Raw genomic sequence first — 21109 nt, forward strand, 5'->3', positions numbered from 1 at the left:
ATAAATTAGGCCCATAGCCAAGCCAATTAATACTTGCCAGATGCAGGAAAAAAAACCACAGTACAAGTAGGACTAATTTGGTGCATTGGATTTAAGCAGGTGGTATCAACCCTGTTTCAGATTACCAGCAGCACACTAGTACTTGAAAACAAAGTGCACTACAGCAGTGTGCTTTTCTGCACTAGTCTTGGAATGAGAGGTTTAGAACAGAAGTGGTGCAACTGTGAGGAAGGAGCCATGTGTAAAATGACCACCTTATGTATTCAAGTTAAAATCTAGATTTCACAGCTCGAAAAAAAAGCACAAACTAGCCAAGGGGAAAACAATACAGACCTAAGAGAGTAAGGGAATGATGCATTGTTGTAATAGATTCAGTATTTATCCAATTAATGATTCTTTCTTCAAACCTCAGGTGCTACTTTGCTCTACACTCCTGTCAATTATGTAAGTCTCCATTAATTTGTACTTATGCTCCATTCACTGATCAAGCACTTTTGAACCCTCAAGCCCAAAATTTTCCCATGCTGCCAATTAGTCAATCAGGGTAGGCACATCAACTATCATTTGCACAGCAGTTGTACACTTGGCAAAAGCCAACACATGATGGCTTGAATGGCTTATTATACTGCACCATTCCATACCTATATAATGCTATTTATATAGCAATGATTCCTGATGTGATATCCAGTGAAGTACAAAAAAATCTTAGGAGTTACAGACCACCCACTAGTTAATAGATTTTAAAATATGGAAGTGCACTCCAGGGATAGAGAAGCTTGTAGACCCAACTCACATTCAAGGAACTGCTTGTTTGATCAACCAATCATTAAATATTAATGAACTACATGTATGACCAGCATATTATGCAAAAAGATGCAAGGCTTGAGCAAAGAGTTTTATTTGTGATTACAAACAAAAATTGCATTAACATATTTAGATTGTGCATTGCACAGCAATTACACAGTTAGAACCAGTCAAGCAGTGCACAATAAGTAGAACCAATTCTTTATACTTGGAAATCAACTGGTTGTCAATTTCCTCATTAAAAATAGCTTATTCAGACTATGTTTACCTTAAAATACCAAGGATACAAATGGGTTTACAAGAAGATTAACCACATATCCACTCAACTCCAAGGCCACTTAGCCCAGTGGTGAGGTGCAATGCTGCTTGCCTATCAAAAGTCAAAGCAGATTCTGGGAAAACAAATTTAAAAGTTCTACTCAAGGTAAGAAAACCTCTTGACCATATCATTGAGGCAGTCTGCTTACTGATAAAAAGGTGTAGGTCACTGTACATAGTCTCCATATACATGAAGTTATTTGAATACAGTAGTATGTTTATACTTGAGGGTAGCTGGCAGCAGTGGCTATTCCACAGTTGTTTTCCCTGTCCTTGGCCATCATTATGTATCCCTTGTCACCCCATTCTTCACTCCAGCTAAAAAAGAAAAATACACATTAAAAAAGGCTCAGAAGATTTAGCTAATTAAATTGAGGAATGTTCAAGTGTAGAGTACCTGTTTTTAACAATCCAGTATCTCTTTCCGTCAGTATCTTCTTTTTCATAGCCATAACCTACTACTAATACACCATGGTCCAAGTCTGTGGAGCTGCAGTCTTCTTCAAAGTAAATACCTTTCAATGAAACAAATGCTCAAATTTAAATTAGTGCATTTTTAAAGAGCCAGATTCACCAAAGCTTAAATTTATTCAAGTTCATTGGATTCTTTTATCAAATCCCTGTACTGTTATCTTAAAAGATAACTGATAGTGTCATTATAAATTAGGGACAAAATTTGTGGGGGGGGTGGGGGTAAAAGGGGGGGAGAAGTATATTGATGTTTATGGTTAACCAATCAGAAATGAAATCCCCAAATGTACATTTCAAAAGTCAAGGAAGAAAAAAATTGGCTGAAGAGGTGCCAGACCTTTATCTCAGCAAGATTCTGCCTAGTAAAAAAAATGCTTAACAAGCTAACCATCTGTTCAACAGGACCAGGGAATAGCTATGTGCTTGAATAATGACCAAAAAGATAATGAACTGAAAAGGGTTTCGGCACTAGAGATGAATTATTCCTTCAATAATGGAAGGAAAAAAACAATCCCAACATACCATTCTGGATTTAGCCTAAACAAAGGAAATTTAAGCCATTCCTACCAATATAACTAATGCCAATGATGTTTTACACCCAGGTGTTTTTCCAGATTAATAAAGATGAGACAACTTAATTGGAAAATTGAGTACAAGCTTAAATTTGTTATGGAGCATTTATTCTTCCACAAATCCCTCATCTGTTGAAGAATCATGGAAACCCACCAGGTGAAGTAAACCTACTAAGAAAACAACCTTGTATCATAGGCATTGCTGAAGGTTACATTCTTGTACGGGGGCATTGCTGGAGTTCTAGCAGCCAAATTAACAGGCGAGCAACTTTTCCCATTAATTTCCTATTTTCCCCACTAAGCCTGCAGTTCAATATGATCACTGCTCATCTATGCTCTTCTGTACCGGTTACTAATCTTTCAAATGAGTATCTCCAACTTAAATGTATCCAAATGATAGAGTCTCCACCACCTTCCGGGTGGAGAATGCCAAATTCACTACCCCCAGGAGAAGAAATTTCAACACCAGTTTTAGATGTCCTCTTGTTCACGACCCTCCCACTGGCAAAAGATTCTAGTCCATCAAGCTCCCCGGGATCTTGTTTGAACAAGGTTACCTGTCATTCTAAATTCCAAGGAAGATAGCCCCAAACTGTCGAGCCTCTTTTAGAGAGCCCTCCAACCCAAGACTTAACAGGGCAGATTTCCTTTGGACTGCCTCCAATGTTCTTATATCCTTTAGCTAAAGGGACCAAAACTGCACAGCATGTCAGGTGTGGGCTCGCCAACACCTGTACAATTAACAAAACCTTATTCTAATGCTCCAACTGCTTTAAAAGGCAAACATGCCATCTTCCTTCCAAGATGATAGTTGGACCTGCCTGTTAACTTTGTTATTCATACACTAAAACATCTAGATCATTCTTTCCATTTAGATACTGATCCATCTTTTGATTCTTCTTGAAGTGCATGACCTCACACTTCCCTACATTAAACTCCTGGGAACATTGCTGAGTTTCCATCTAGTCAATCTATATCAAGTTGCAGAGTCACTAGATCCACTTCCCTAATATCAATGGCGCAAGGGCATAAGCTGGTTCTCATCTCCAGGTCATTAATGCTAAGAGGCCAAAAAGACTGATCACTGGGGTACTCCACTAGTTACATCCCTCCAGCCCAAGGAGGACCCATTTATTCCAACTCATTTTCCAGGCAATAACCAGTTTTTAAAATCTATGCCAACATCTCTTCCACTACCTTGGGTTCTTAATACTTTGCACTTTCCTTTTAAGTGGCACCTTGTCAAATGCCTTTTGGAAGTCTAAATGCACTAGATACTCTCAACTCTCCCAGTCATATTCTCAAAGAATGCAACCAAATTTGTCAAACATGACTTCCCTTTCATTAAACCACATTGACTGGATTACATTCTCTTTCCTAAATGATTAGTTATTTCCTCTGACTTGAGCATTTTGCTGACAATAGCTATTAACCCACCTGTCTTATAATTTCCTTCCCTCTGTCATTCTCATTATTTGAACAAGAGTCATTGGTCATTGCTAAACTTCTAGGGCATGACTGGAATTTAATGAGCTTTGAAAAAAATTTCAACCAATGACTTGAGGATGTGGAAGGGTGGGTTAGTAAGTTTGATGATACAAAGATTGGTGGTGTTGTGGATAGTGTAGAAGGTTGCTGTAGATTACAACAGGGTATTGATAGAATGCAGACCTGGGCAGAGAAGTGGCAGATGGAGTTCAACCCAGAAGAGTGTGAAGTGATACACTTCAGGAAATTGAATTTGAAGACAGAATACAATGTTAATGGCAGGACTCAGCAGTGTGGGGTCCATGTCCATAGATCCCTCAAGGTTGCTGCACAGGTCGATAGGGTTAAGGTGTATGGAGTGTTGGCCTTCATCAGGCGGGTATGGAGTTCAAGAGCCATGAAGTAATGTTGCAGCTCTTGCGAACTCTGGTTAGACCACACTTGAGTATTGTGTTCAGTTCTGGTCACCTCATTATAGGAAGGATGTGGAAGCTTTAGAGATTTACCAGGATGCTGCCTGGATTAGAGCGCATGTCTTGAGGATAGGCTGAGTGAGCTAGGGCTTCTCTTTGGAAAGGTGGAGAGTGACTTGATCTATGACTTATCTTGTAGACCTCTATCAAGTGGACAGAGACTTCCCCCCCCTCCCCCACTAGGGGGGAGGTGGCTAACATGAAGGGACAAATTTTAAGTTGATTGCAGGAAGGTACCATGGGGGTGGGGGAATGGAAGGAAAGAAAAACAATGTCAGGTAGCTTCTCCCCCCCCACTGAGTGGGGGGTGTGGAATGCATTGCCAGCAGAGGTTGTGGAGGCAGATACATTAAGGACATTTAGAGACTCTCAACCACACAAATGATAGAGAAATGGAGGGTTAGCAGGATAAAATGTCAGCACAACATCATGGACTGAAGGGCCTGTACTGTGCTGCAATGTTTTATGTTCAATGGTCCACTATGTCTGCAGACACTTGTTAAAACCTTTTGTCCTGGGAATTTATCAGCATTTAGCTGCAAGTTTCTCTCATACCTAATCCCTTGTGATTGGGACTCAAGTTTGTTGTTATTTCAAATTAGCACGTCTTATTTTAAGGATATCTGCAATGTCCACCATGGCAAAGGCTGATACAAGAACACCTATCCAACACATCCGGCATTTTTTGTTTCCCCCCATTATTAATCTGCCAGCCTTGTTCTCTGGAGGTCCCACACCTATTCTTCCAATTTGTATATCCATAGATACTCAAAAATCAACTTTATGAGCTTCTTAGTCTTGTACTGCTGGATCCCAAAATCTTCCCACTCCCATGGCCCATCACCAGCCATTGCTATTTTATATGTCCTACTGTTCAACAATAGGCTCAATGCAATGTTAAATTGAAGAGGACAGATTATGCCCCTTTCTCGAAGAATCCCACTTTCTAATGGTGTTAAATTCCTGTTTGAATATCTGTCAGTACTCATCAGCTGACTTATTTGCTTATTTTCCTAGTCCACCTTTGACAATTCTACCTTCATTACATTATAACTGCCCTTATTCAAAAGGGGAAGACAGTGGCTTTGGCCCTGTGTTTTTCCACCCTCAAACAGCATCTAGAATTCCATCATATTGTGGTCATCATCTTCTAGGTGATTCTTCAACAAGTTCTCGTTACTGCTTTATTAAGCACAAGCAAATCCAAAGTGCCCTGTTCCTGGATAGGTTCTGCAATACACTGTTCTAGGAAGCAATCCCTGACACACTCCACAAGTTTCTGCTACAATACCCTTGCCAGTTTGGTTCATCCAATTAAGACATGGATCAAGATCTTCCACAACAATTACAGTTCCCTTCAAATATCCCCTAGATATTTATTCATTTATGCTTCATCCTATCCAGGCACATGTTGGGTGCCTATAAACTGCCACCTGTGTTTTCTTTCCCCTGCTATTCATGATCACAACCCAAACAAATTCTACATTACTATCCAGTGCCTCTACATTGCAATTAACCGAGCAGTCAACAATACCACTCCACCGCTTTATCCTTTTGGAAGGTCATACAACCTGGGGTATCAAGCATCCAGCAACCACTTCTCTGTAATGGCATTAGATCACACTGATTGTTACTCATGCTGTTGACTCATCTTATTGCAAATACTATAAGCATTCAAATAAAGTCCATTAAACTTTGATTGTTATTCAAAGTTTAAAAAAAAATCAAGTTTGGATTTGTGCTGCAAATTTACTTAACTTTCTGCCCCAGGCTGTCCCATTATCTTTTGCCACTATGCTCTCAATGCCCCAATTTAATCAAAACAACTAAAAGTTTTAAGATCACTAGATTCTTACCAGATTCATAGAATTGGAATGAATGATGACCAGCATCAATAGCTACAGAAACTGGTCCGATAGCAGCAACAGCTTTCATTAGGGCTCTTTCTTTACCCTTTGGAATGTCCACAAATCCAGTATCATTTGCAGAATTATAAGCTGGATCATAATGACAGGGACTATCATCCTGATGAAGAAAAATAAAAGGTTAGACAGATAATTTGCTGGACAACTTATGCCCACACAATTTGTAAAGAACTTTAATTACACCTACTGATGCAAAGTTGGTGTTCTCAAAAACAGGTTAATTGGCTGCAGTAAACTACTCCTGAGTGCAAGTCAAAAGGGAATTGGGCCTACAAGAATAATTTGCAGGGAAAGAGAACTAATGGAATTACTCCTTGTGGCCACTATAGACCCAATGGGCCCGATGGCTACCTCCTGTGTCATTACATTTCATCTTTGATTGTAACAAAACTATTAGGAAGGTTCATCATAGTCCCTTGGTTGAATGCAGAATCACAAGTGTAGGTAACATGGAACAAGTGTGTTGCCATAATGGCAAAATGCTATGAGATCATGTGTGCAGGCACTGGATTAAAACTGCTACTACCACCACCAGGTTATACATCAAAATACACAACACTTGTAGTAAAAAGGACAAGACCCAATAATAAATATCTCAGCAGCAAAAACAGATGACTTATGTGGGAGGGTCACTAAACCAAATATTCACTGCAATCAAGCTTTTAAATTGGCAAGAATTAAAAAGCCAAGTGTACAAACTTGTTATCCTTTTCTAAGTGAAGTTTTGACCAAGGTATATACAGTGGCATGCAAAAGTTTGGGCACCCTGGTCAAAATTTCTGTTACTGTGAATAGAAGAAGATGAACCGATAAAAGTCATAAGGTTAAAGATGAAACATTTTAAGCAAGATTGGTGTAATTATTTGTTTTGTACAATTTTATAGTGAAAAAAGGAAAGGAGCACCTTGCAAAAGTTCAGGCACCTAACTTTTACCAAGCTCTCAAACCTTCATTAGCTTGTTAGGGTTATGGCTTGTTCACAGTCATTGTTAAGAAAGGCCAGGTGATGCAAATTTCAAAGCTTTATAAATACCCTGACTCCTCAAACTTTGTCCCAACAATCAGCAGCCATAGGCTCCTCTAAGCAGCTGCCTAGCACTCTGAAAATTAAAATAAATGACACCCACGAAGCAGAAGGCTATTAGACAGCAAAGTATTTTCAACTAGCTGTTTCCTCAGTTCATAGTGTAATTAAGAAATAGCAGTTAACAGGAATGGTGGAGGTCAAGTTGAGGTCTGGAAGACCAAGAAAACTTTCCGTGAGAACTGCTCATAGGATTGCTAGAAAGGCAAATCAGAACCCCCATTTGACTGTAAAAGACCTTCAGGAAAATTTAGCAGACTCTGGAGTAGTGGTGCACTGTTCAGCAACACCTGCACAAGTATGACCGTCATGAAAGAGTCAGCAGAAGAAAACCTTTCCTGTGTCCTCATCACAAAATTCAGCATCAGAAGTTTGCAAAGGAACATCTAAACAAGCCTGATGCATTTTGGAAACAAGTCCTGTGGACTGATGAAGTTAAAATAGAACTTCTTGCCTGCAATGAGCAAGGTATGTTTGGAGAAAAAAAAAGTGCAGAATTTCATGAAAAGAACACCTCTGCAACTGTTAAGCACAGGGGTGGATCAATCATGCTTTGGGCTTGTGTTGCAGCCAGTGGCACAGGAACCATTTCACTGGTAGAGGGAAGAATTAATTCAATTAAATACCAGCAAATTCTGGAAGCAAACATCACACTGTCTGTTTAAACAAAAAAGGCTGAAGATGAAAAGAGGATGGCTTCTACAACAGGATAACAATCCTAAACACACCTCAAAATCCATGATGGACTACCTCAAGAGGCACAAGCTGAAGGTTTTGCCATGGCCCACAGTCCCCCAACCTAAAACATCAAAAGTCTGTGGATAGATCTCAAAAGAGCAGTGCCTAGAAGCCTTTTGCAAGGAAGAATGGGCAAAAATCCCTCAAACAAGAATTGACAGACTCTTAGCTGGCTACAGAAAGCATTTACAAGCTGTGATACTTGCCAACGGGGGTGTTACAAGTACTGACCATGCAGGGTGCCCAAAACTTTTGCTTTGGGACCTTTTGTTATTCTGAAACTGTAGAATATGGAAATAAAAAGTAGTCTTGCTTAAAATATTTAAAGATGACATTTCTTTACTTTATGCCGTTTGGAAATCAGGTTCTCTTTTACTCACTTAGCTATTCACAGTAACAGAAATCTTGACCAGCGGTGCCCAAACTTTTGCATGCCACTGTACAGTGTGAATTTATTCATTTATGAAATCATGGAGTCACTCTTCAGGTTTAAGGTTCAAACATATTTGGGAGTTAATTTTTTTTTAAAAAGGTGCATTGTAATGGAGGCAATTTTAACAGTACAGGCAAAGACATCTCCTGTGCATGTGTCAAGAAGTGACAGGAATTTGAAAAGTATTACTTTCCCCTTCTCTCTCCAAAATTGTGTGCATGATATTTTATTCTTGAATTGCTACTATCACCTTACCGTGGCAGTATAAGGATAAGATTCTTCTGAGTCAATTCCACCATTATCTTTCACATACTGGAATGCTTGATCCATCAGTCCCCCGTTACACCCTTCATTTCCTTCAGGTTTAGAGCAGTCCACAAGATTCTGTTCACTGAGAGAGACAAGCATGCCAGTTTTTCTGAAGTGTTGACCTTCAAGAGCTCCAGTGGTACTAAAAGCCCAACATGAGCCACATTCTCCCTGTGGTGGAAATTGATATGCATTATTTAACCCTTTTTAGGCTGTAATTGTATTATTTAGATGTGATATTGATAAACACATACTTGGTCTTTAACTGGAGTGACATATCCATGCTCACGCCAATCTAGCTTCTTGGGCAATTCCAGGAAATTGGGCTCCAAGAAGAGGGATCCTTGAGTCTTCTTAAAACTTTGCTTTGTATGTTTGTAGCCATTCGTTATCTGCCTAAATTCTTCATTTGTCTAAAAAAAAAATTTTAGTATTTAGTAAAGCATCTTAATATTTTGTTTTAGGACCCAAGACATCACTTGTAGTTTCGTGGAAAATTTATGACAAATGCCTTTTAGCCAACTGCACCAGTGTCAGATGAACAACAGCTAACCTGACCTAATCTGCTTTTCATAACTTGAACCTTCGACTGTCAGGTCACTGCTGTTCAAGTACACATACAGGCAGTTGGTAATCTGGCAAGGGTGGCTGCCCCCACCACTTTCAAGCAATAGATTCTTTTTAAGCAAAAAGGGACATTTCACTTAAAGCAATTGATCCAAAACTTAAAATCTTATTTTATGCAGCAAGGTATCCATGATCTAACAAAGTTGCAACTTTTGACTGAATACAGCAGAGCTTCTTCATGCACAAAGCAATCACTACAATTCTATTAAAAGTATACTTATCAACCCACCATATCTCCAAAGCGGTTCATTCCTAGTCTGAATGAGTGTTTTCCAAGAGAATGTTCCAAGTTGTGAAGTTCAATTTTTCGAAGGTTCTTTTCCCACACCATTCGCCTCCAACGTTCTTCTTTCTGAAAGACAAACATCCTCAAAGTTTGGGCATTTCATTTCAAGACACTTCAACAAGTAAAAATTAACTCAAATAGGCACATTACTTGTTCATAGTTCTTGTGATGCCAACTTTTCCACTGTTTCCAGGGCTCATCCAGTTCAGGATCCAAGCTTGGCGCTGCAAAGATTCCAGTCAGGAATAAAGAAAGTAGACAGTAGATCTTCATCCTAGGAAACCAGCAAGAGTTACAATTTACATTGGTGCAAATTCCAACCCTCCCCCCCCCCCCCCCCCCCCCCCCCCCCCCCCCACCCCCGCCCGAAGTAAAGCTTCAACACTGCAGGCCACTGTTTCAAATCAAATGATTTAAGTTGGTCAAAAAAACACCAAAGTATTTATAGAAAATCGCCCCAGCCCACTTACACAACTATATTAGTCATGCACTTGATAGCACAACGAAAACTTTTCCTGTCAGGAATTACTTCAGACTCTGATCACAAGACTCAGATCAGAAAGCGGTATATGGCAAGTCCGCCTGGAAACGGAAGGGGGAAGCATTTCCAAAGGTTTTTTTGGAAATCCGCCCGAAACCCAGTCATCACTGCACTGTACTATTACAAATCTACCGAACTGATGCTTCGATGGGGCAGAGATTAAAAAAAGTTAAAATTTATTTAAAGCAAAAGAAATCACACCTGGCCTGCATTAGATGTGAAACTCTCCTGATGCCACCTTTTATATCAAAACATCCCACAATTCCAACCCCTTTCCAGAGCCACCTCCCTGCTAAAGCACCCAAGCCTGTATATTGCAAATTGAATAAAGAATAGCAAAGCAGCATCTGCTTACCTCTTCCGCGGAAAGTATTCCAGGAAAAACAAATGTAAACACAAGCACTGCCGACGAGCCGCAGCACACAAACCAACAGCCACCCAACACCGCTCCGGGCTCCGATTCTATTCGACTGACGAGCCCGGCCTGCTTTTATTGGGTGCGTCATCGCCAGCTGATACAGTCTCAGCGGTGATTGGTGCGTCCGTCCCAGCACGTGACACCACACCCATCACGATCTGCCCACCATTCACATGATGCTGAGGCGCTGGGCTGAAGACTTTGGGGGATGTTATTTACTATGTTGCAGAGTGGAGGGGTAAACGTGACGTTCACTATGTCTCAGTGTAAAATGTAAATTTTTTTTTACACACTCACGGCTTCAATGCGAAAAGAATTAACTCCTGTCAGCATCTCAGGTCAATGGGTAGAGCTGTAAAACAGTTTTATGCAAACACAAAAGTAAGGAGAAATGAAATGTCTGTGAAAGGGTGGAGGCAGGATAGATTCCAACAATGTGTTATTTTTTAATGGTACTTTGACAAAGTGTTTGAAATGTGTGTCATTTGACGCCAAATTAAAAGGAACGGTAGACTAAGTATTGATCCAGAGGCCTGAACGAGTGATCCAGAATGCTGATTTTGAATGCTACCCGGGAAGCTGTGGAACTTAAGCACACAATTTAAATAACGTGAAATAAACGGTATCAGTAATAATCATCTTGAAGCCGTCAATAGGTCATTAAAACTCAATCTGATTCTTAATGCTCAGAAGGAAAGTTCATTTCTCGGTCTGACTTATGGCACAGAATCAGAAATTTACAGCACAAGGTGATCACTCGATTGCTCTAGTCTACTCGGGTATAAGGGGGAGGAATTGGGATCAATGCTGTCCATTACGTGCCAGCTAAAATGTGCAATTCAAACTAATCCAATAAAAAAAGCAGCAAATGCTGGAAATCTGAAATAAAAACAGAAAATGTGGAGACACTCAGCAGGTCAGGCAGCATCAACCTGAAACATTTTTCACTTTCCACGGATTTTGCCTGACCTACTATTTCCAGCATTTTCTGTTTTTATTTCTCATTCATATTAAACTGTTTTACTAAATAATATCCTCAATACTGTACCTCAGATTTTTTTCTAATAATTTGTCTACCATTGATGTGAGGCTAAATGGTAATTCCCTTCACCTTCCTCCCTTTTCAAACCATGTTACCACGTCAAAGCTTTTCAGTCCCATCGCCATGCCTTCAGCAAGACAAAGCTCATGCAGCAAACAAGTGCAACTTCCTACACAGTTCTCAAAATCATGGTCGTCCTGACTTGCAGAAACCCTACCTGAGGACCCTTGCAGGCATCTCTGCTGGGTATGCAATGTATGAGACTTTGTTGCTTGCTGCAAAACTCAAGAATAGCTCCACTGGTAAAATTGGGAAGTCTCCCTTTAGGTGAATAGGACTTTTGCATTCACATTCATGCCTGAACAGTGAATATATCTGGCAGCTTCTTGTCAGAAGTGCCCTCTACACAGAAACTACCTCCTATGCAGGCTCTTATTCAGATGTCTGCATAGGTTTCTCTGCACCAACTGCTCCACCTCTGTTTCCACAAGCTCCCCCCCCCCACCCCCACCCCCACCCCCACCCCCACCCCCACCCCCCGGAGAACTCTTCCATCCCCTTCCCAACATTATATCATGCATTCATTCTTTACCAACCGTCCCCACCAGCTGAAAGATTGCTGGTTAAATTATTGTTTAAGAAATCCTTCCTGTGTTCAAAACCGAGGAAAGTTGCTGCAGTCATGGGGAACTCGGCACCTAGCATTCCTACTTTTCCCGTTAGAGAATAGCATTAGATGGAGCACTTTTTATACTGGCACTAAGGAATTCAGCACTTTTTTTAAAAAGAGTATTTTAAAACAGGAAGATTGCTAACGCTGGAAAAACATTGCAGGTGAATTTCTAAGCCAAAGTCCCATCTTGACACAGAGGAGAGCCTCCATCATCATGCCAAATAGGATAGACTTAGAATAACATGAGGAGCTCAAAGCATCTATTTGTGCTGTGAACCATGAGCACCAGACAAGGTTTGTTGCTTTAATTTGCAACTTCACAGCCTGGCACATTCCCTTAGTCTACCATTAATATTAGGTCATGAGACCAATCCTGCTTTAATAAGGAGTGTAGAGCAGTACACTGGGAGCAGCACCAGGCATACCTACAAATGAAGTACCAAATTAGTAAAGCAACTTCACATGACCACGTGCTAGCTTCGCACCCAACTGAACAGCAAAATCAACACACAGTAATAAAGTGAACCAACAATCAATAGATCAAGTCAAAGTTCTTCAGTCTTGCCACATCCAGTTGTTAATGTTGGTAGAGGATTTAGCAGCCAACTGGTACAGGAGACTCTCTAACATAAGCATTTTCAACAATGGGGGAGAACAGCATGTCCAAATAGGCTAAGATGCTTTCAACCATCTTCTGCCAGAAATGCTGAATGGATGATCCATCTTGACCTTCTCCTGAAGGTCCACTATCACAGAATTCAGTCTTCAGCCAATTAGATTCATCCCACGCAATATCAGAAAAAACTTCATCCAGCAAAGAAAATACTGTTCAATATTTTTCTATGACAGAGGAGACCATTCAGCCCATTGAGTCAATGCTAGCCCTAGAACATTCCTATCGACCCCATTCCCCATCTATTTTCCTGCAACAGATCCTTTCTCACCTGCCCATTAATTGGAATTCCCTTCAAGTTTCACACAATCCTGCTTTGAAGACACATCACTATTCGTTCATTGTCATTATGTAAATATCCTGAAAGTCCCTACCTTTCAGCTTTGTGGAAATGCCTTTACCATAGTACTACAGTGGTTGAGAGGTGTCACGCTATCCCCTTTTCAAGTACAATTAGGGATGGATCATAAATGCTGGCCTTGTCAGCAATGCCCACTTTCATCAATGAATAAAAATGAAAAGTTGTGCTCAATTTCATCTAAACATTGATGTGAACTATTATCGTTTCAAGGTTCAAATTTCCAGAGGCTTCCTCAGTCTTTCACTGCGTCTGAGGAAGAGTCATTCAATCCCTTGTTTGAGTTAAAAAACAGCATTGTAACGTTCAAAGACTAAGCTCAAGAAATTCCATAAAAGTGCATTGATTGCATTATTTAGATTGTATCTGATGTAGTTAAAGTTGGGAAATTGAAGTGTAAGGACAGACAGGGAAATTACTCAGCAAAAGTAATCTAAGATTTCCATATTGGCTGTGCAACTGATATGTCACATGCTTCTTCATTAACCATTCTATGAGTAAGTTACTGAAGTTGCTGCCAGAAATGATTGTTCATGTTCATGACACAAACATCTGTGACTTTTGAACATGCAGCAACATGCTGATGTTATACATTATTTTCCAGTAAATTGGCTAATAAAAAAATGAGATTTTCTGTGATACCAGTGAACAAAGAATTTATCTATGAATTTGTCAGATATTTTCTTCCCTTCTTCTAAACATAGCACAGAAATAAATATAATCTCTTTTCCAGAGCACGATAAAGTTACCTGTGAACTACAGGAACACTGTTATAAAAGTTAAATTTAAATAAGATCTAAATTTAAAAAGTTAATTTAAATAAGATTTATTTAGACCTCCAAAGTTTCAATCTTGTTTCACTTTTGTTTTATTTCCTACTCCTACCAAGACCCAGTTTTCCCCTACAGACCTGGCATAGATTCTACAATTCATGGTTTTCAATAGGCCAGATTGTCTAGGACATAAACCACTGCCTGGACTCGCCACCTGTGGTCCTTGTTGCTTTCTGCAGATGCAGACAGCTGGATTAACAGCCGTTTCGCACTCAACTGGTGTCTAGCAGGGCAGAGCAGGTTGTTTGTGGTGAGTAAATCTCAGGAGTGTGTCCTGTCGAGTCAAGTCGAGTTTATTGTCATATGCACAAGTACAATGAGGTATGGGTGCAATGAAAAACTTGCTTGCAACAGCATTACAGGCACATAGGTTCAGATAACACATAGGATGTTGATTATACAAATTATACAAGACAGTGAAGAAAAAAAAGACTGTGCTCAACAAGACATTAGTGCAAAAAAAAACAAACTGGTCGTGCAAGAGGTGGTCTGCAGTGTTCCGTCGCTGAGGTAGGATTAAGGTTGTGCAGGTTGGTTCAAGAACCTGATGGTTGTCGGAAAGTAGCTGTTCCTGAACCTGATGGTGTGGGACTTCATGCTTCTCTACTTCCTGCTGGTTGGCAGCAGCGAGAAGTGGGCATGACCCGGATGGTGGGGATCCTTGATGATAGGTGGCACCTTCTTGAGGCAGCGCCACCTGTAGATGCTTTCAATGGTGGGCAGGGCTGTGCCCATGAGGGACCAGGCTGTGTCCACTACTCGCTGCAGCTTCTTGCTTTCCTGTGCTTTGGAATTGCCATACCAGGCTATGATACCCAACCAGTCCAGATACTTTCAACAATGCACCTGCAGAAGTTTGTTAGGGTATTTGATGACTTACCAAATCTCCTTAAGCTTTTAAGAAAGTAGATGTGCTGCTGCGCCTTCTTCATGATTGTATCTATGTCCTGGGCCCAAGACAGGTCATCCTAGATGTTAATGCCCAGGAATTTGAAGCTGCTAATTCCCTCCACCTCTGTCGCACCGGTGAGAACTGGCATGTGGTCTCCCAACTTCCCCTTTCTGAAGTTCCTTGGTTTTGTTAATGTTGAGCATGAGGTTGTTATTACAGCACCACTCAACCTGGTTTGCCATCTCACTCCTGTACGCTGACTCATCACCACCCATGAAAGGGTCAACTACAATGGTGTCATTGGCGAATTTATAGGTGACATTGGAGCTATGCTTAGCCGCACAGTCATGGATGTGAAGAGAGTAGAAGAGGGGACTAAGCACGCAGCCTCGAGATGCACCTGTATTGATGGTCGGTGAAGAGGAGATGTTGTTACCAATCCATGCTAATTGTGGTCTGCTGATGAGGAGGTCAAGGATCCAGTTGCAAAGGGAGGTACAGAGGCCCAGGTCTTGGAGCTTTGAGATAAGTTTGGAGGAGATGATTGTGTTGAACACTGAGCTGTAGTCTATGAACAGAGCCTGACGTATGACATATACCTGAAACTCCAACCCAAAATGCCCTCACAGCCTTTGACAGCTCGTTGCTTGTCAAAACGTTTTAGGATGTTTGTGCTGGAGTTAAAAATACGTTCAAATTGATATAAATATTAAAAACAATTAAAATAAAGTAAAATAAATTCCTTTCCCAGCCATCCCTGGTATAAAGCTGAGGGCTGGATGCAACCTATAACTCTCATCCACAGTGGTGAGTCTGACGATGAAGCAGGCACTGGCATCTGCTTTCCAACAGGCCTTGGATATCTGCCTTTCACCACACGCATGCAGAACTCTATGGTGCTGAGATGTGATTGGTTGATACCCAGTGGTTCCCCCTTTCAAGGGTGCAAATAAGAACAAAGTTGAGCTGCTGCCTCATAGGTTCAGTGGCCTGGATTCAATCCTGACCTCCGATGCTGTCTCTATCGAGTTTGCATGTTGTCCCTGTGACAGTGTGCAGTTCCTCCCATGTCCTAAAAACATGTGGGTTGGTAAGTCGTTTGGCCATTTAAGTTGTCCAAATATGTAGGTAAGAGGTAGAATGTGGGGGAGTTGAGGGGAATGTTAGGAGAATAAAATCAGATTCATTAGGTGGATGATTGGTGGTTGGCTTGTGAGGTGAAGGCTCCTGTTCCTTGCTGTATGACTCTATGGCAAATGAGAAGATGTGACTTTTTTAAAAAAATACGGGGCAGACCATATTACATTTGAAGCAGCAAATCTGTTAGTACATTCTGCTGCTGAACTTGAGATGAACTCTAGCAGCAGATCTAAAGTGTTGCAAATATTCATGTGACCTAAATGAAAATCATTGCTGGAAATCTGAAATAAAAACAGGAAATGTTGACAATACACAGCATGTCAGGCAGCACCTGTGGAAAGAGATAGAGTTAACGTATAAAAAAACTGCAAACCTTAACGCTGCTTTATTCTTTACAGATGCTGCTTGACCTGCTGAGTGTTTCCAGCATTTTCTGTTTTTATTCAGGTGTCCTTCACAGCTTTTGCATTCACCATAGCTAGGGACAGTGCAGAGCTTCCTCATGTGATTCTTCTTCTGCTTGGACCTCACTGGTGGAATCCAGGATACATCAGACCAGCAAGGTAGCCCCTTCACATCCAGACATGATAAATTGGGGTGTTCTCTTTAATTTCAAAAATAAAATTTATTCATAAAAATTTTATACAAAAAACAGTGCACGGCTTTCTTTACATTTATAAAGTTTTTCAGTCTATACATTCATAGTGTTATTGCATCTATACATTTGTAGTGTTAGCACAATCAACGTACGAGACTCTATTACCAATCAGACACAAAAAAATCCTGCAGATGCTGGAGTCTGGAGCAATACACAAAAGTGCTGGAGGAACTCAGCAAGTCAGGCAGCATCTATAGAGGGAAATAAACAGTCCTGATGAAGGGTCTCGGCCCGAAACGTCAACGGTTTATTTCCCTCCTTAGATACTGCCTAACCTGCTGAGTTCCTCCAGCACTTTTTGACTATTACCACTCATATGGCCTCTTTGGATGATACCAACCTCAAGTGTTTGAGAGGCTTGTGCACAGGACTCAGCCCCTTGAACCTCTTGTGGCAGCAGGATCTTGGACTGCAGTCCCTCTCCACAAAGCCTTTGCATTGGCTGCACCAAGATTCAGTGCATTCCTTAGCATGTACTCCTACAACCTGGAATGCGCCGTGGCATCATTCCCTTATGGATATCTTCTTGTACTGGAAGACCAACAAGGGCAGACCAAAGTGCACCTTTCACTGAGTTGATGATCTTCCAGCAGCACCCGATGTTTGTCTAGGTATGTGTCCCTGGGAACAGCTCAAATCAGGGAGTCCTCCATTACACCATTGCTTGGGATCAGGTGTGTTGGGAGACTGTGGCTGGCAGTTCCGGGCAAGGAACCCGGATCAGTAAGATTTGGCTGTAGCAGCCGTGAAGTAAAGATTTTCTTTTTTAATTTTTGCAGCATCAGGCTTCATTCACGGGACCAGGCTACTGTTCATTGCTTAAGTTGTTCCTCTTTCACTGTGAATTTTAAATTCAGAGAGAATTTAGAAGCTGTTTGGAATGTAATTATCTTGTGAAATGTTTAGAACGACACCCCTCCATCCCCAACTGCCCTGTTTCACATATCAAGCTGTTAGTCATAAACAGTAATTCAGTCCTGATCCTTGCAAACAATCCTGTTGTTGCCTGGATCGAAATACAAGGCTCAAAAGACAGTGTATAAAGTTTGTTCAATAGGCTTTACTTCTGCGACTAAACCTTACATTTTATTTTCTCTGTGTTCTATTTATAAGTTACAATTGTGAAAGGTGACCATGAACAGAGAGCCCTGGGCCTATACATACACAAATCTTTGAAGAGAACAGGATAAAAACATGTTAATAGAGGAAGCCATGCTAAACTTTTTTAAAATCCTGGTTTTGTTTCAGTTGGGATTATCCCATTTGGAATGTATTTAAATTGTACATAAGTGGAAAATTGGGTGTCCTCGACCTAAGCATCAGATTTACAAAGATCGAGCCCCAGGCTGATCCCACGGTGAGTAATTCCAGCAGCCCTTGAGAAATGGATGACTCAGATAACTCATAGCCAGATGTATTAACGATCTCCATATGATTCTATCCCAGACTGTATGACTTGAAGGCCACAGACAGCACAGCCTCCCAAAACTTCCTTTTGTCCATCTCAGGATGCGAGAGAGTTCTGGATCAGCCAATTACTCTGGATGTAGTGTTAAAGATCTGCCAATTTCCCTTGAGATGAATAAAACTCACAGAATTGATGGCTTACTGGCCGATTTATCTATGGTACCAGATGGGCTCAGATCTGAAAGTGTATAGCGTCAATTCTGTAGCTGGCTGCATGTCATAATTTAAGAGGAATGGCATAACCACTCTCATCTACAAGCAGAAGGGGGAGAGGAAAGAAGTCAGAAATCCGCAATCCATTTCATTGTTAAGTGTGGATTACAAGATTCTGTCCAAAGGCATTGACAGTCAAATCCGGTCTGCTGTGGGGCTAGTCAGTCACTCAGACTGGCAGGAAGATATCCAACAACCTTGCCCTACTCAAGGATACAAATGGGTCAGAGCTGGACACTTGCGTTATCAGCTTGAACCAAGAGAAGACCTTTGACAGAAGATCGCACACTTACACAAAGGATGTGATCTACATTGACATCAGAAGCAAAGTCCAAATTAACGGGTGGGAAAAGGAAAGCTCCCCAGTCAAATCCGCAGTCAGGTAAGGCTGCCCTCTCTATCTTGTATGTCGCATCAAGCCTTTCGCTGAAGCCATCAGGAAGGGCATGAACATAACAGGGATGACAATCCCAGGCATTGGAGGCACTCATGTTGCCTTGTATATGGATGATGCTGCCGACTTCTCAGCCTCACTGTTGGTCTGCAGAATGATTAGCATCTGTGACCAGTTTGAACAGACCTCGGGGCCAAAATCAATCTCAGCAAAAGTGAGGCCATATTCTTTAGATCTGATGGGAATATGGGGAGAATAAAATGGAATTAGTGCAGAACTTAAGTAAATAGATGCTTGATGGTGACACATACTTCATGGACTTTTTTCTGTGCTGTAAGACTGAGATTCTCTAAAAGACAGGTGCAGCAAGGAATTAGGAGGGCAAATGTTATGTTAGCCTTCATTACCAGAGAATTTGATTACAGGAGTAAAGAAGTCTTAATGAGGCCTTGGTGAGAGTGAGACAATTCTCCTCTCCTTACTTAAGAAGGGGTATGCTTGATAGAGGGAGTGCAGAGAAGATTCATAATTCCGGAGATGGCAGATTATGAGGAGAGATTGAATAGCCTGTGACTGGATGCTTCAGAGTGATCTCAGTGAAATTTACAAAATCCTTAGAAGGCTAAAGAGGATAGATGCAGGGAGGATGTTCCCTCTGGCTGAGGAGTTTAGGACCAGGGGGCACAGTGTGGAAAATAACACTGATCTTAATGAATGGCGGAACAGGTTTGAAGCTGGGTGAAAGATGCACTTTTGTCTGCCCCAAACTTGCTGGTCTTCCATTCCAATGAGTTGTAATTGGTAATTGGTTTATTATTGTCACATGTACTGAGGTACAGTGAAAAACTTTGTTTTGCATGCCATCCATGCAGATTATTTCATCGCGTCAGTACATCAAGGGAAAAGCAATAACAATGCAGAATATAGCGTTACAGTTAGAAAGAAAGAAAGTGCAGTGCAGGCAGACAATAAGGTGCAAGGCCATGATGAGGTAGATTGTGAGGTCAAGAGTCCATCTTATCGAACAAGAGGTCCATTCAATAGTCTCATAACGGTGGGATAGAAGCCATCCTTGAGCTTGGTGATATGCTCACATTCTTAGTTGCAGGACTATATGCTGAGGAATGCATTGAAGTTTGATGTGTCTGCTGCTGAATTTATGAGGAAAGGCATTTGTTTAGGTTCATCCTGCCACTGGACACTGAGGAGCTGGGCCCCATGTGGTAAACTCTCAACATTATTGTTGATGGAATGCTTGGGAATGACCAATTATATCAATGTGGCTTCAAATGAAATATTATAAACAAATGTAATGATATGCTTGATACTGTGTATGATGACAAATGAATGTTGCGTAATGCATAATTGCACATTTGATGAATGAGGTGCATTTACGGAAAAAAAGTTACTCTGGAATAATCCAACAGACACAAAGGGAATGGCCAGATTTTACAGTCAGTGACAAGTACTGCAAGTTTGCCTCTGACCTCTTGAGATAAATTGAAACTTACTTCAGAATAATCATTCAAGAAGGAACTTCTGAGAATGACCAAATCCTTCCTGCAAGGCAAAAGCACACCCACAAGCCTCTCTACAACAAGTCCCACCCACAACCTCTTCCTAATTTTTGAGATACAATGTTAGCAATACTTTTCTTGGAGAACTGTGTTCATTTCTGGGCACCACAGTTTAGCAAGGCCTGAGAAAGGGTGCATAAGAGAGTTGCTAGAACGGTACCAAAGATGATCATTTATGTTCAGAGACTGGAGAAGATTCCTCAGGGTAGTGAATCTTCATTTTGGTAAAGTAAGGGAAATTGTCTCCAGTGACAGAAAGGTTGGTAAACAGATGACAGAGATTTGAAGTGAATAGGAAAAGAACAGGAGGAGACGTGCGAAGAAAAGATGATGTTTGTTACTGTGATCTGCAAAGCACCATTTAAGTATGTGGTGGAAACAGATGCAATAATAACCTTTAAAAGGGATTGAAACAAAAAACTTGAAGGATAAGATATTACACAGCTATGGAGAAAAAGCATAAGACTTATTGGGTAGGTCCACCAAGGAGCTGACACATACATTGCCTAATCTGAATCACTAAGTAAATATCCACTTCAAACCAACTTGTTTCCTCTCCTTCCCAGTTCTGATGAAGTGTCTGCAACCTGAAATATCGATTTTGCTTCTCTTTCCACAGATACATTTTCCAGCATTTTCTGTTTTTATTTCAGGACTCCAGGAGCTGCAATATTTTTAATATTTATTCTTGAATTCACTGCA

At 40.9% G+C, this 21109-nt stretch overlaps 1 protein-coding gene across 1 annotated transcript; it reads right to left on the reverse strand.

Moving 5' to 3' along the window:
- Positions 1-882: 882 nt before the first annotated feature.
- On the reverse strand, positions 883-10553 carry ctsla (cathepsin La). The gene is made up of 8 exons (XM_052019384.1): positions 10425-10553; positions 9679-9802; positions 9472-9594; positions 8870-9028; positions 8562-8786; positions 5983-6151; positions 1520-1637; positions 883-1440 (listed from the first exon to the last, which is right to left on the reverse strand). Exons 2-8 carry the CDS (start codon positions 9799-9801, stop codon positions 1341-1343), a joined length of 1017 nt encoding a protein of 338 aa, XP_051875344.1. The 5' UTR covers position 9802; positions 10425-10553; the 3' UTR covers positions 883-1340.
- Positions 10554-21109: the final 10556 nt, after the last annotated feature.

Source organism: Pristis pectinata, chromosome 7 (assembly GCF_009764475.1).
Source record: "Pristis pectinata isolate sPriPec2 chromosome 7, sPriPec2.1.pri, whole genome shotgun sequence".
Classification (NCBI taxonomy): Eukaryota; Metazoa; Chordata; class Chondrichthyes; order Rhinopristiformes; family Pristidae; genus Pristis; species Pristis pectinata.

Bases quoted from the DNA above. Each gene is read 5' to 3' on its own strand.
- ctsla (XM_052019384.1), bottom strand. From the start codon at position 9,801: ATGAAGATCTACTGTCTACTTTCTTTATTCCTGACTGGAATCTTTGCA. The intron at 8,787-8,869 runs GTATGTGTTTAT...TTTCCACCACAG, and splicing joins TCACTCCAGTTAAAGACCAA to GGAGAATGTGGCTCATGTTG. The intron at 1,638-5,982 runs GTAAGAATCTAG...TTTCATTGAAAG, and splicing joins ATTCCAATTCTATGAATCTG to GTATTTACTTTGAAGAAGAC.